At 37.4% G+C, this 16,244-nt stretch overlaps 1 protein-coding gene across 1 annotated transcript in view; it reads left to right on the forward strand.

The window, feature by feature from the left end:
• The first annotated feature begins 5,948 nt into the window (after positions 1-5,948).
• LOC131069764 (uncharacterized) overlaps positions 5,949-16,244 on the forward strand; it is a 71,653-nt gene continuing 61,357 nt past the window's right edge. Inside the window, exon 1 of the mRNA XM_058005314.2 lies at positions 5,949-6,270. Within this exon, the coding sequence (XP_057861297.2) occupies positions 5,949-6,270 (322 nt within the window). The remainder of the gene's footprint in view (positions 6,271-16,244) is intronic.

A 16,244-nucleotide genomic window follows, 5' to 3' on the forward strand; every position in this document is an offset into this window, starting at 1 on the left:
ATTGATATTGACCACAAGCCATGTTATAAACCAACAAGAAATGACAATCATTTAAATATTCACAACCCAATTATGCTAGCAATACGGCGTACAAACGTTGATTGCCATCCTGTTTGTTCCAAAATGGTTGTTCTACAATATATCTCCAAATATGCTTCAAAAATAGAACAAAGATCAGAAAGCTATGTTGACATGCTAAAAAGAATAGTTGTTGCAACTAATACTAAAGATACCATCTTGCTAGCATACCAAAAATTCATGATGGGGATAGTTGTTGATCAAGACATCAGCGCACAGGAAACTTGCCATATGTTGCAAAAGCTACCATTGATCAGTTGTAGTCGTCACTTTGTCTCCCTTAATGTTAACAGGAAGGTCCTCCACCGTGTTACTGATCAAAATGATAGTGCCGAACTTTGTAAATCTTATATTTTTGCTTATATGGAAAGGCCTCTTGAATTGGAAAAAGTCTCACTAATATAATCAGCACAACAATTTTCATACAATAACCAACGTAAGAAGCATAAGTAGCAAAAACTGCAAAAACAAGCAATTGTCAATGTTTACCCACAATTTAAATCCTCTCCAAATGAGGTTGATGACAACTTTCAAGCCTATTGTTGGAGTGAATTGCTCTTGTACAAACCCTTTCATCATATTCCTATAGATATAGGTACATCAACAGACCAAATCATTGCAAATTGGAAGCTATTGTTTATGGATGGTTACTCACATTGGCATATTTATGGAATAGAAGAAGAATGCACAACAGAGAATGATGCAAACTTTGATGATGATGATTTCTTACATCCACACAATGAAGACCAGTATGAATGGGAGTACCTTTCACAAACGGGCACTTATAACAAAATCAACAATAATGATCTTCAGATGTTGGGCAGACGTGATTACGATATTAGCTTTGATTGGAATGCACCCCATCCCACTGATGCACTTCATCATACTATTGTTAACTTCATTTCCACAAGTAAAATAAATTTCCACCCTGCCCTTCACCAACCAACTTCTTCTATCAGTGATACTTTCCCTTTGGCAGCAAAACAAAAACTTGCACTTGAGCTTATTCTTATCCATTATGCATCTCATCAAACCATACCACCTCTCTGTATGATTATACAAGGGACTGCAGGCACTGGCAAATCCTATTTGATAGAATGCATTAGGAAAAAACTTAACCTTTCCACTAATCTAGAGCGCAATCCTTTGCTTGTGCTTGCCCCAACAAGCATTTCTGCATATAATATTCAAGCAACAACAATCCATGCTGCCCTGTGCATCCCTCTTAGAGATTTGCAACCTTTGACAGACCAATCTTTAATGTTCTTCCAAGAACAATACAAAGAATTGCGATATATTCTAATTGACGAAATGAGCTTTTTGGGTCCTAAATTACTTTTGAAAATTGACAGCAGATTACGTCAAGCATTTCCTCATAAACAACACGAACCATTTGGGGGTATCTCAATAATCCTTGTAGGTGACCTTGGTCAACTGCCTCTTGTGATGCTAAAAATGTGGTATATAAGAGGCATACACATATAATGAGACAATAAAATGTAATTGAAAAGCTTAATTGAAAACTAGATTAGAAATGCAAACCATAAGCCTTCCTTGAAATGTCCCATTTTCCTCTATTCTTGAGGACCTTGAAAGTGTTGGATTGATGGACTCTCAGCGGAGCAATGACCTCCAAAGTGACAACTCAAGAGTTGAGTAGCTATTTGATCATGATTGACTATGGAGATGATATGAAATGCATGATGTAAGAAACTAGATTAACATGCTATGATCAATTCCAAATCTAATTACTAGATAATCGAAATGCAAATTGCCTATAGTAATGATGTCTAAATTGATATGAGATGGGATCTTTATTGCTCCAAAATGAGGGGTATTTATAGGATTTCCAAGGCCAAAGTTGAGGTGGCAGGAATCGACGGTCCAGATTTGATCTGAAGATATCAAGGGCCAAGATTGAGGAAGTTGGAGAAGAGGTTGGAGGAAGGGACACTTGTCATCTCTATGGTGACAAGTGTCAAGGAGCCTTGCTCATGAGAGGGCAAGTGTCCAAGGGAGGAGACATGTGGCAAAAGTGCCATGTATCTCAAGGAGAGAATATCCACACCATGAGAGGTTAGGATAAGGAGGTTAGAATGTGCAAGATAGGATAGGTTTAGTTAGACCCAAGATTAGATTGAATGGGTTAAGTTAGGGGATGGTTAGGTTGGGTGGTTAAAGTTAGGAGCCATGTGCTCATTTGAATTTAAAAATTCAAAAAATTAGAAAATGGTAATTAATCTCAACAAACTTGAATTTGTTAATCTTAATTAGGGATTAGAAGAATTGATTAGTATGGGGAGACATTAATTAATTGAGAATTAATTAATCAAAGGGGGATGTGAGATGAACTATATAAATAAATCATTTAGATTTATTTACTAGTAGATGAATAGAGAAATTAATTAAATTGCTTGTGAATCCAATTAATTGGGAAGGGGAATTAATCAAATAACTGTGTATTTAATTAACTATCTTCAGACCATTTTTAGGTGTATACATTTTGCCCCTCTTTGAAGCAATGTGTGATGACGCGTTGGTTCAAAGAAAACTTGATTGATGATGTTGTGGCTTCGATAGAATGTAGATTTGATCTTGATTTGATGTGGATTTGGTTTTGATATGATACTGATTTGATTTGGAGATGATAAATCTCGATATGATGTTGATTTGATTTTTGGAGATGATAAATCTCGATATGATGCGGTTTCGATTTTGGAGATGATAAATCTCGATATGATGCGGTTTTGATTTTGGAGATGATAAATCTTGATATGATGTCCCAGACTCTGATTGATAAAAATTGATGCAAGGATGCCCCCTCGAGAGATGAATTGGATAATTTTCGAATGATTTTGAATTTTTCGCGATTTTTTTATTATTTTGAAATTTTTCAAAATTTTTAGATTTTTAATGATTTTCTGATATTTAGAGATTTGTAGAGTCAATCCGATTCATTTCCCGATAAGAAATTTGAAAATGTTGTCCTGCCAGACTGATTAGTTGATTAGATGATTAACAATAAGTGGAATAAAAATCTCACTTAAATGCCCCATTATGAGTTTAAAAAGGTGAATTCATTTTTCCACTCCTCATTTGTGCACTGTAGTTGTTGGAGAAAATTACTCTGGAGGAAGGAAATGGCGTCCCATACCACCAGCATAGGTTCGAGCGAGTTCGGCGATATGAGCGTCCTCTGGCATACGATCCATCGATACGTACTTCGAGAAAACCCAACTTTGTTGATTTTAAAAAAAAATTTAGCAGTTTGCATAAAAAATCATTTTTTAGCGTTTTTGCCATATGGGTTGGGGAAAAAATTATATTTTTGAGATGGGTTTTTCGATTAGTGAAATGGGTTTTTTCAGTTTTTTTACAAAATTTTCACTTTGCATCTCAAAAAAAAAAAAAAAAAAAAAAAAATTGTTATTCACGCATTTTTTTTTTAAATACATTAAAAAAAAATTGATTTTTTGAAAATTTTCGGGCGGGAAAGGAAGGCGGAGGGGGAGGCCGCCTTGGGCGCCACGGGCGGTGCCACCGGCGCCACCGAGGGCACCTTCAGCGCTGCGGGAGGCGCAACCAGCGCCACCGCGAGAGCCACTGCCGTCGCCCCCACAGGCGGCGCCGCCTGCGCCACCGCAGGAGTTTAGAATTTATTTTTATTTTTATTTTTTTCTGTTTTTCGATGAGTTTTTTGATTTTTTTGATTTTTTCCGATTTGGAAATTTTTGATGATTTTTCGGTTGTTTCGATTTTTTATTTCAAATTGACGATTGGTTGATGATTTTTCGCGATTTTTGATTTCGATGAATTGATTTGATTTTTTGATTCTTCAAATTTGCTGTCAATTGGATTTGATTTTTGAAAGGGTAAGATTTGATTTGATTTTTTGATTTTTAATAGGGTAAGATTTGATTAGCTATCTAATTGATAAAATTAGACACTCCTGATTGTTAAATTTGTTGATCAACTCTGATTATCTCGATGCATGCGTGAGATGAGATAAGATTGATAATGACCTCATGATAGATGAACGTCATTGATAGGGGCCCAATGAGATTTGATAAAAATCTCAATTGAGCAAAATAGACCGATAGATAGATTGATTTGATAGATAGATAAATCAAGGAACTGATATGATGAAGTGATTTGATTGCAGGAGCACTTTAGCGTTCTTCAGTCTCAGGAGCGTTTCCTGAAGACATGGATGTTGATACCCCACCTTAGTCAGGCAGAGCGAGATCAGATTAGCAGATGTGGTATGTCTTCCCTTCTTGACATGCCCCGACCTCTGATAAACTGGGGATTACTGACAGCTTTAGCAGAGCGCTGGCATAGTGAACATAACACGTTTCACTTGCCAACTGGAGAGATGACGGTGACACCCGAGGATGTCTATCAAATTTTGTGGATCCCTGTAATGGGTGATTTAGTATATTATGATCTCAGTGAGTGGGGTGGGATAGAGGCACTTGTCGCGTGTTTGAGGATGATGAGATCGACGGGTATGATATTGCGTGGCAAGAGATGTTAGAGCTAGGGTATGTCACGTTACTGACTGTGCTTGTTGGATTTATTGGAGGCTTCCTTTGTCCTGATCATAGGTCAAAGGGATTATCTATTGGATGGGGTCGTCTGCTTGAGCAGATGGTGACAGAGGGGACCCAATTTTCATGGGGATCATGTATGTTAGCACACTTGTATCATGACTTGCATCGAGTTGTATATTAGGGATCAGCTGTGTTATTAGCAGGGGTGACTGTGCTTCAAATATGGGCCTGGGAGCATTTACCTATCACACGACCATTGGCGAATAGAGAGAGACCTGTAGGCAAACCTTATGCTGATGGGTATCCTGGTGTCATTGTCCAGTGAAATCTAGGCAAATTAGAGTACTGGAGACGGACCTTGGATGACCTAGATACTATGATATGGAGGCCATACAGGGACTGCGAGATTTGGCCCGAGGATGCAGCAGAGATGCCATATGTATTCATGATGCGATATCTGATTGGCTTAACACCTTATGTCATCGAGCGATTCCCTTATATGAGGGTGTTGAGATAGTATGGCAGGATACAAGGGATACCACAGGGTACAACTCATTATGCTCATCGGAGATTGGATGTGGCTACTTGGGGGCCTCCTATTTCATATGACCATGCCTGCGCAGAGTATCGATCATTGGGGCCTATGGATTGGGATTATCTTCCAAGTGTGATGGATAGTGGGATGACACATGAGTACGTCGTGCATTGTATTTTACATAGGTTTCTGAGGCTAACACGTCCGGATGAGCCAGAGCCAGTGTTAGATGAGGATGATGAGAGGCCACGACGCAGAGCTCCTAGACAACGGAGGGATGGTAGAGATAGAGATGATAGCGGAGATGGAGATGGATATGGAGGAGATGCAGGAGATCAGGGTGTTGGGGATGATGATGGAGGAGACGATGATGGGGAGGTGGGGGAGATGATGATGAGGGAGATGGTCGAGCAGTGGCAGTGGTAGCAACAGGCGCACCAGGAGCTAGCAATTCCAGATCTGCTAGGGATGTATATACAGATTGGATGGCTCAGGTGGTCAGATGTAGGAGATCAGGTCCAGGGGATCAGGGGCATCAGGTTCCAGAGCAGGAGGTTCCCCCGGTTGAGCAGGTACCTATGACAATATCATGAGCTGAGAAGCCACAGGCAGAGGCACCTCGATGGATCCTCATTAGGATGTCATCGCATCAGCAACAGGCTCAGATCACGAACCTACAGGCTCAGGTTCAGCAGCTAGAGAGTTGACTAGTAGAGAGGGACTCTCAGATGGCCCAGCTAGAGACTTAGATGGCTTCTCTCCTAGTCGAGAGAGACATAGCTATGGATAGGTGTCAGCAGGCCGAGACACATGTACAGTTGTCAGAAGGGTCTACTTCAAGGAAAAGCGCCCTAAAGATGATGTGCCAGGGGATCCGAGAGGCTGAGTATTATAGGACATTATACTTTACTAATGTTCCTCCTGAGCGGAGGGCTCCAGGATTTTCACAGCTGAGCAGGAGATCGGGACAGAGCCAGACTAAGAGTCGAGGAGTGACAGGGCCACTTCAGAGAGCTCCCCTAGGTGGGGACTCTGGTACAGGGGTACTAGCTAGTGCTACTCTACCTACAGCATCAGGACAGAGTTCTGCTTCGCGTCCGAGTGGTCACACTGATATGGGACATTGATCTATTTATGTACACACCTTTTTGTGATGAGATATTGATGATTCCTACGATGTATATTTGTGATGTATCTCATATATTTTGTGATATCATTGTACCTTGGACATTGGTCTTGTTTTGATGATATGATATGCAGTCGATCCTATTCATTCTACATGACCTATGAGATGATGGATGTAATCTATTTGGTATATGATTATGATGTGCAGTTACTTTCATGATGTGTGCAAATGCAAATATGTATGGTGATGCTTATAATTTCTATGTGATGGTTGTGCGATTGCAATGCTTTCTATCTTTATGATATTTTTTTATGATTTTCTCATGCATGTTAATATGAGATGGATGCAATGCAATGCAATGATATTATTTTATATGATTTGAGATTTGATGAATGTCATGCAATGGTTACATGAGATGAACTAACTTATCATGCAGGATGAATGAATTGATTATTTTTGTTATTGTCCAATGTACTCAATCATGTAATAAGAGAGATAACACCATGTTAGCTTTGGCCTTGGAAAAGATGAGCATTGTGATCCCATGCAAAATGAAATGCAAATCTATCTTAAAATGCAATGCAATGCAGTGATCGGACCAGTCATGGAGTCATTGCTTTGTTTCATCATTGAGCCTTTAAAATGTGGGAAGTGAGTGCAAACATCAATGGTATAATTGAACCATGATGACCTGAGCACTACTTTCTTAGGTTTTGATATTGCAAGTTAGCACAAACATCAAGGTATAATTGAACCAAGATGACCAGAGTGTTGCTTGCGTAAAACAGGTAGTATTAACCATTTCTATATGCAAGTCCGAAACGTCTTCCATGATATTCTGATGATCATTTCCTTAGACAACTTTGCACATATTAATGATTAATTTACAGACAGTAGACAAGAAAAATGTCATGTTCCTTCCTCGTTCCTCTAGTCAAAGACATCCTAGAGTTACTCAGAAATCATGATAGCGAAAATCAAAATAAAATAATTGAACCATTATTGCCAAAGTGTTAAAATCATGAGTCAAGATCTATCATCCATTGATATGTGTTTTGTCATGTTTAGATTGATATGTAATAGTTAATGGTTGACAATGTGATCTTATGTTCAATGTTGGATGTGTCTTAGTTTTTCGCTTGACAAGCATTGTTTGACTGTTGTTCTACCTATTTTGATTAAGCTCAAAATGATTGCAACTTTTTGCCCCCAACCAAGTTCAAAATTTTGCCCCCAGCCTAGAAACAAACCCTTATTATGATATAGTCAATGATCCAAACCATGACAAGAAATCACCTGAGATGCCTGCATATGTACAAAGGCTTTATGATGAATATGAACAGCGCTAACAGAAAAAGAAAGCAAGTGGAAGAATGCATGAACTAATAGATGGCAAAGCTAGCCGACAGATAGCACCTGTTTGCCAGGTTTTCACCATCTATTTTTATTGCACTTTTTCTCATATTTGATTTTTTTTGTTTTTGCTTTTTCACTGTTTTTGTTTTTTCACTGTTTTTGGATTTTTCTGCTTTTTCACTGTTTTTTGATTTTTCAGACATAAAAATTCTTCAGATGCATGCTATTGATGGGTTCCTCGAGCTGATCCCCGTCTTGTGTTGATAGTTGATATGCTCCTGACCCAAATACTGTTGTGACCAAAAATTGACCTAACCAGTTTGGTTCAAATTTTCCCTTCTTTTCTCGATCTGACTGATTTCGTGGATTTTCCTTTAGTACTAGTTCTCCCACTTGAAAGATTCATGGTTTGACCTTGTGATTATAACTTCGGAACATTCTTTGTTGATATACCTTTAAATGGTCAAAGGCATTTTGTCTTCATCATGGATCAGTTCTAACTCTTGTAGTCTAGACACTCTTTGTTCTTCATCTAGGATGAGACCTTTTAGTGATACACGTAGAGAGGGAATCTCTACTTTGATAGGCAATATGGCTTCTAATCTATATACAAGAGAGAAAGGTGTGGCACCTGTTGGTGTGCGGATATTGGTGCGGTAGGCTCAAAGAGTAGGGTTTAGTTGAATATGCCAATCTTTCCCAGCATCGTTCACTATCTTTTTGAGGATTTTTAGAATAGTTTTGTTAGATGCTTCTGCCTGCCCATTCCCTTGTGGATAATAGGGTGTGGAGAATCTGTGTTGGATCTTAAACTTCTCACATAGCTCTTGTACATCCTGATTTTTGAATGGTCATCCATTATCAGTGATAATGGTCATTGGTATTCCATAGCGACAGATGATGTAATTCAAGATGAATGCAGAAATTTGTTTTCTTGTGATATTTGTGAGAGTTACTGCCTCGATCCATTTTGTAGAATATTCTGTAGCTACAAGGATAAATTTGTGACCATTAGATGAAGAAGGATTTATGTTTCCCACTAGATCAAGACCCCATTGGCAAAAAGCCTAAGATGTTGCCAAAGCATGAAGTTCTTGTGCTGGTGCATGGATCAAGTTCCCATGGATCTGACATTGTTTGCACATTCTAGCTATCTGAAAAGAATCACGTTCCATAGTCGGCCAATAATAGCCCAAGCGTATGAGTTTTTTCGAAAGGGTAAGACCACTTGAATGAGTGCCACAAATGCCATTATGGACTTCCTTTAAGGCCTTCTCAGATTCTTCTTGTTCGAGACATCTTAAAAGAGTACAGTCTAGACCTCGTTTAAATAGGGTATCTGCGACAAGAGTATAATGGGAGGATTGGCGAATAAAGTTTCTCTTTTGATTTTTTGATAAGTCAAGAGGTAAGGTGTTATCTTTCAGGTATGGGACATTAAGAGGTATGATGGGGTGGTTATGTCAATTAAGTTGGCAGAGGGTTTGGGAATCCGGACAATTATGAGAAGGGTATGACAACTCTTCAACCAGGAATTCATAACGCTCTTGATTTTCTTCTGTTTGTAATAGAGAAGCAAGTGTTTCCATGGCATCTGTTGCTTTGTTATCATTTTTGGGAATCTGCTCAAAAGTGATTTCTACAAAGTACTTCTTGATATCATCCACCATCTTTTTGTAAGATATCAACTTTTCATCTTTTATTTAATAGTCATTATTGATTTGATTAATGACAAGCTGAGAGTCTCCAAAGACTTGAAGTTGTTTAATGTTCCATTTTGTAGCCATTTTGATAAATAGAATGTCTGCTCCTGATTTATGTTGTGTTCCTCTATTGATGTCTACTCTTGATCCATGATGTGTTCCATTATTGATGTTTGCTCCTGGACTGATATTTGGGTGATGTATTATAAGATCTGGATCGAACCCTGGAATGTCTGCATATGACCAGGTAAAATTGATTTGCCATCTTTTGAAGGATTTCAAATATCTTTTCCTTGCTGGTTCTGATAAAGAGATTGTTGTTGGATGTAGATCGATTGTGTCAATGATAACTGTTGGTTCTATTAGGATAGATGACTTCTCTTGATAGTACACATGTAAGGTGTCAAATCTCCCATCTTTTGGTGCCTCGGGAGGTTTTCACCGATAGATGCATCCTTTATTTTTACTTTTTCATGGTCTAATGTTGCTAATAAATGGTTTTCAGCATTATACCTGATATTGTTTTCTTTATTTTCATTTTTGTGATTAGGAGATTTGGCACCTATTTGACTTGAAAATACATTAGCGGAATCCCTAGTGAAAGTTGTTGTAGGTTTGATTTCATTTAGATATAAGGATATGGCATGGTCATTAGGTAAGGTATCAATGTCAGTATGTCCTTCATTTTCCCAATCTATAGGTTCAGGATAGCTTAAGGTTAAAGGATCTTCAGGTTGATATGTTTCAGAGATATTGGGAGTCATGGTAGAGTTGTCAGAGCTTTCAGTAGGTATTTCCATGTCTAGGATGATACTCTCATCGGAATGACCTCGTGCAAGAAAATCCTGATTGTCCTCGGTTAAGTCCATGTCAGTTTTATGTGATTTTGATTCAAGTAGGCTAGTTCCTAATGTTTTTTCTGCATATGTGTGAACTACATCAACACCTACATCTGATTCTCCCCTTTCAATTTCAAGTTGCTCATATTTGTTGTTCCATGATAATGAACATTCTTTGTTTCCTTGATCTTTTAGCTGCATTTGTTCTTCCATGTTTGACAAAATTGATGCAAATGATTGTTCCTTGGATTGTGTGTTTGAATATGCTTCCTCTCTTATGTGAAACAATGATCTCTTGAGCTGATTTCAGTTTATTACCACACTGCACTGGATTTCGGCTGATATTGTGATTTCCTGTCCATTGTATGGAAATTTTAAGCATTGATGACATGTTGATGGAATAGCTTGTATATCCTGTATCCATGGTCTTCCCAAGAGTATATTGTATGGTAGTTCCAAATCTCGGACTTGGCATGTTGTGTTTTTCTGCAAAGGTCCCACTTTGATGGGTAATACCACAACTCCTTTAGAGTAATTCTCTTCTTCATTATGTGCTTTGATTTTGATCTTTTTTAGGGGATTAACTGCATCTTCTGAATAACCTAGAGCATGGACATGACTCAATGAGCAAATATTTAAGCTAGCTCCCCCATCTATTAGGACATGTTTAAAGCATTTTATGAATGAGGACTTCAATTTGTAAGGAAGCGTTATGAGGATGTTGCAAGGAATCAATGCTTGGATATGAAGTAGATGGGTTTTGAATAGGATCCTCTGAAATAGGTTTGATGGCCATTATGGATATCCCTTGGGGAACATCATCTTTGGGTGTATTGTTTCATGAGGATGTTATGGAAGGTTTTTGCACTTTTTTAAGGAGTGTAAGAATAGATGCCTTTGGAGAGTTAATTTTCTTATGGATGGATGGATCATTGTTAGACATGGGTGCATGATTTTGATCTTCTTTAGCCAAATCCTTTAGGGATCTCTTTAAGAGGTGCATAAAAGAGCCACCTTTCTTTGGATATGTATTTGAATCCCTGTTAAGTTTTGACATGGTTAGATTTTGATTCTGGACTTGTTTGATTTCTCCAATATGGTGGCTTGTTATGTGTTCTTGTCTTTTGCTTTGGTATGCCATGTTTCTATGATCTTCAGGTATTTCCAATGTTTCAACGATCTTATGTCTCTGTGCTGCAATTAAAATGGGCATTGTGTTTTGAATGTTTTTGTGATTAAATCTTGCTTGATGTGCCACAATAAGTGATCAATTGTTGAGGAAATGATTTTTTCAAGTATTTGCTTGTTTGCAAGTTTTTCGATCTTAGTTTTGGAGTGCAAATTTTATGATTTTTTATATGACCAAGTTCAAATAGGAATGATATATCCTATGATAAAGAACGAGGTTATTTTGATCAAGCGTTGTAGTTTCGTGATAAAGGATGATTGATCCTGATGAGAAACTATGTTTGAGTGATCAGTTTATCAAAGAGGGTGATAATGCACTTTAAGGTGTTTGATCTTTAACTTGTTTGAGGTGAATACTTGAGACCTTTGTGTGTCTTGTTCTTGAGTTTGTTTTGACAGAAGATAACCTAATTTAATCACCCAAGAAGATGACCTAGTCTCTATGTTTGACTGTTTGAGAAATGGGTTGTTTTTGTTTTCTAATTTTGATGCAGTTTGCCAGAAACGCTGACAAAATGACCAGAAACGCTGCTATACGGACCAGGAATGCTGACAAACTTACCAAAAATGCTGCTATACAGACCAAGAACGCTGACAAACTTACCAGAAACGCTGACAAATGCACCAAAAATGCTACTGTACTGACCAAAAACGCTACTCTACACACCAGAAATGCTGGCAAATAGACCAAAAACATTGTTCTGCAATAGAATGACTCTAAATCTCAAATAATGATGTGTAGACTTAGCAAATTAAGTATTTGAACTTAGGAGATTACAATTTTGATCCAACTTTGTGATTTTCAGACTCAGACAATGAATTAAGACCTAACAAGTACAAATTAGGAGATTTAATGTTGCAACATGAACAATCTGATATGCAACTCATAAGAGTTGTTGATTAGACCAAAGGAGATGACCTTTAGACCAAGAGAGCTATTGTTTAGACTAAGAACTCTGTTGTTTAGACCAGAAACTCTAATTGTGCTCAACCTTGGAGAGTTTATGTTAAACTATGAGAAAATTGACATTCATACCACGAGAGCTGACGTTTAGACTAGAATTGCAACCTTTTGGACCATAGGTGCGACTGTTTGAACCATAAGTGCGACTATTTAGACCGTAGGTGCGACTGTTTGGACTGAAAGAGCTAATATGCAAATGCGACTATTTGGACTGAAAGAGCTACTGTTTGGACTGAAAGTGCAACTGTTTGGAATGTAAGTGCAACTGTTTGTACTGTAAGTGCAACTGTTTGGACCGTAGGTGTGACTGTTTGGACTGAAAGAGCTAATTTGCTACAAAACTTATGAATTTGACAGTTTGAAGTTTGAGTTTTCAATGTTTTTTGAATTTTAATGGATGATATCTTGACTTGACTTACAAACACAGAAATCAAATTATATTTTTGTTTCAAAGGTTTTTAACAATTAAAAACACATCAATCAATCTATCCTAAGGAGATTGGCTGAGAATGAAAACCTTTGCTTGCTGACTTAGGTACACACCCAATAGCTAATCAGAATACGGCCGCTGAATCTCACGCAATGGATTCTCAACACTGTATTATCCAACTCCAAATGCTAATGGGGGCAAGATATGGCAAGTGTCTTGGGAGAGTTACTATCTCTCTTGCACAAATATTATCACCCTTTTGGAGGCGAATCGGGTAGCTTCTATTTTTATGGTTCTTACTCAAGAATTCTGTTTGAAATTACCCCTTGAAGTCACGCAAGCATGATTGAGGCCTATAGCTTGACAAGGTACTGAAACAAGTTGTAGTCATGTAAACGTGATTAAGGTCGTGAGGCCCTACAAAATGGCCGATATGAGAGATCTCAACGAGAAAAACTCAAATAATCCCATCCTCTGAGACTTTAATCATCAGAGGCCTATTTATTATAGTGAGTTGGAATGCTCAGGTCCAGCTGTACTCACTTGAGTCATTCTCATAGGGCGATTACTTTTTCCCACTATGATAGGCTCGCTAAAGATATGCACTATTGAAAGTAAAGGATGAGTCTAGCTTTCTGATCACCTAAGAAAAGTGAGAGCATACTCGCCTATCATAAAGACACATAAGACATGTTTGTTCATTTCCATTGTAATTAGTCTATGTGCCTAATTTAACAAATATAAGTGCAAAATCCCGTGGCTGCAAACAAAGTTACTAGTTTATATTATATTTCTTTGGCGGCAAAATAGTTTATAACTCTAGTCTTTCACAGCGAAATAAGTACCTACAAAACCAACAATCTGCAAATTAGGTTCGGGAAAATGACAGTCCAAAAGCAGAAATGAGGAATGCAACATACAATATTTGTAAAATTAATAAAAAATTGAAAACGCCATCAAATTGACCAAGAACGCCATCATATGTGCCAAGAACGTTGCTCTGCACACCAAAAACACTGCTCTGCACACCAAAAATGTTGTTCTACAAACCAGAAACATTGTTAAACAGATTGAAAACGCTGACAAATTTGCCAAAAACGCCACCATACATACCAAAAATGCTAAAGTACAGACTGAAAGCGCTAAAGTACAGAAAAACATAAAAACAAAGTTGAGGAATCTCCCATAAATGTCATTTGAGGTGTCGGAACGCCACAAAAGATGCCAAAAATGTGATTCGAGAGCCCAAGAGAGCTAATCTGCACTCCAAAAGAGCTAATCAACCTGTCAATGAAATTTCCTGCAAGCAAACTTGTTAAAGATCAAAGGGGTTAGGCCCCACGGTGGGCGCCAATTAATGTGATGCTAAAAATGTGGTATATAAGAGGCATACACATATAATGAGACAATAAAATGTAATTGAAAAGCTTAATTGAAAACTAGATTAGAAATGCAAACCATAAGCCTTCCTTGAAATGTCCCATTTTCCTCTATCCTTGAGGACCTTGAAGGTGTTGGATTGATGGGCTCTCAGTGGAGCAATGACCTCCAAAGTGACAACTCAAGAGTTGGGTAGCTATTTGATCATGATTGACTATGGAGATGATATGAAATGCATGATGTAAGAAACTAGATTAACATGCTATGATCAATTCCAAATCTAATTACTAGATAATCGAAATGCAAATTGCCTATAGTAATGATGTCTAAATTGATATGAGATGGGATCCTTATTGCTCCAAAATGAGGGGTATTTATAGGATTTCCAAGGCCAAAGCTGAGGTGGCAGGAATCGACGGTCCAGATTTGATCTGAAGATATCAAGGGCCAAGATTGAGGAAGTTGGAGAAGAGGTTGGAGGAAGGGACACTTGTCATCTCTATGGTGACAAGTGTCAAGGAACCTTGCTCATGAGAGGGCAAGTGTCCAAGGGAGGAGACATATGGCAAAAGTGCCATGTGTCTCAAGGAGAGAATATCCACACCATGAGAGGTTAGGATAAGGAGGTTAGAATGTGCAAGATAGGATAGGTTTAGTTAGACCCAAGATTAAATTGAATGGGTTAAGTTAGGGGATGGTTAGGTTGGGTGGTTAAAGTTAGGAGCCATGTGCTCATTTGAATTTAGAAATCCAAATAATTGGAAAATGGTAATTAATCTCAATAAACTTGAGTTTGTTAATCTTAATTAGGGATTAGAAGAATTGATTAGTATGGGGAGACATTAATTAATTGAGAATTAATTAATCAAAGGGGGATGTGAGATGAACTATATAAATAAATCATTTAGATTTATTTACTAGTAGATGAATAGAGAAATTAATTAAATTGCTTGTGAATCCAATTAATTGGGAAGGGGAATTAATCAAATAACTGTGTATTTAATTAACTATCTTTAGACCATTTCCTATAATAGACAAACCTTTGTATGCATCGCATTCTACAGCTCTTGCATTATGGCGCTCTTTGAAAACTGTCGTTACCTTGGATACGACTTTCCAACAGCAAGGTACATCACAAATCCAACAACAATTTTGTGCAATCTTGCAGAACATTAGAAATGCCAATGCGCTCCAAACAGATTGGGAAACTCTTATGTCTCGATACTCCACTAAACTGGCTGCTGAAGATAACAAACACTTTGACAATTCAATTCATTTATTTGCAACAAATGCATCAACCAAATACCACAATACTAAAATGTTAAAACAATTGCACTTGCCTATTGCGCGATGTGTTGCACAAGTCCTAAGGAAAACTAACATTGGATATGATAATGTTGAACAACTCCCTTCTGAAATAATCCTCTCCCTCAATGAACAAGTAATGTTAATTGCTAATCTATGGATACAAGTTGGTCTGGTCAATGGCTCATTAGGACAAATCAAATCCATTGTCTATGATACAAATTCTAAACCTCCTAACTTGCCAAAGTACATCGTTGTTTAGTTCGAACATTATAGTGGACCTCATTGGGACAATACAAATCCTAAATGTGTATCTGTAGACACCTAAAATTGTCATGTCTAATTAAATAAATATTTTATTTATTTAATTACTTTAGCCTAATTCTTCTATTAATTAAATAAATCTTTATTTATTTAATTAATTCATTTATCCTCTTCTAGCCTTATTTCTCATTTAAATAAATACATTTATTTATTTAAATTATCCTTTTTCTAAATTAAATAAATATTTGATTTATTTAATTGATCCCTATTCTTCTATTAATTAAATAAATCTTTATTTATTTAATTAATTCATTAACCTTTTCTACCCGTGACACATGTCATTCATCTCTTAATTCATACACTACCTACCCCTTTCATTATTTTATTATTTCTTTTACCTACCCTCTAATCATAGCCGACCTCCTTTTACACCTCTCAATCTCATCCCTCCATTTCATATTGTGTCTTCTATATAAGGAGATGCCTCCTTCATTATCAAACCCTAACTAATCAATCATCCTAA

This window comes from Cryptomeria japonica, chromosome 4 (assembly GCF_030272615.1).
Source record: "Cryptomeria japonica chromosome 4, Sugi_1.0, whole genome shotgun sequence".
Classification (NCBI taxonomy): domain Eukaryota; kingdom Viridiplantae; phylum Streptophyta; class Pinopsida; order Cupressales; family Cupressaceae; genus Cryptomeria; species Cryptomeria japonica.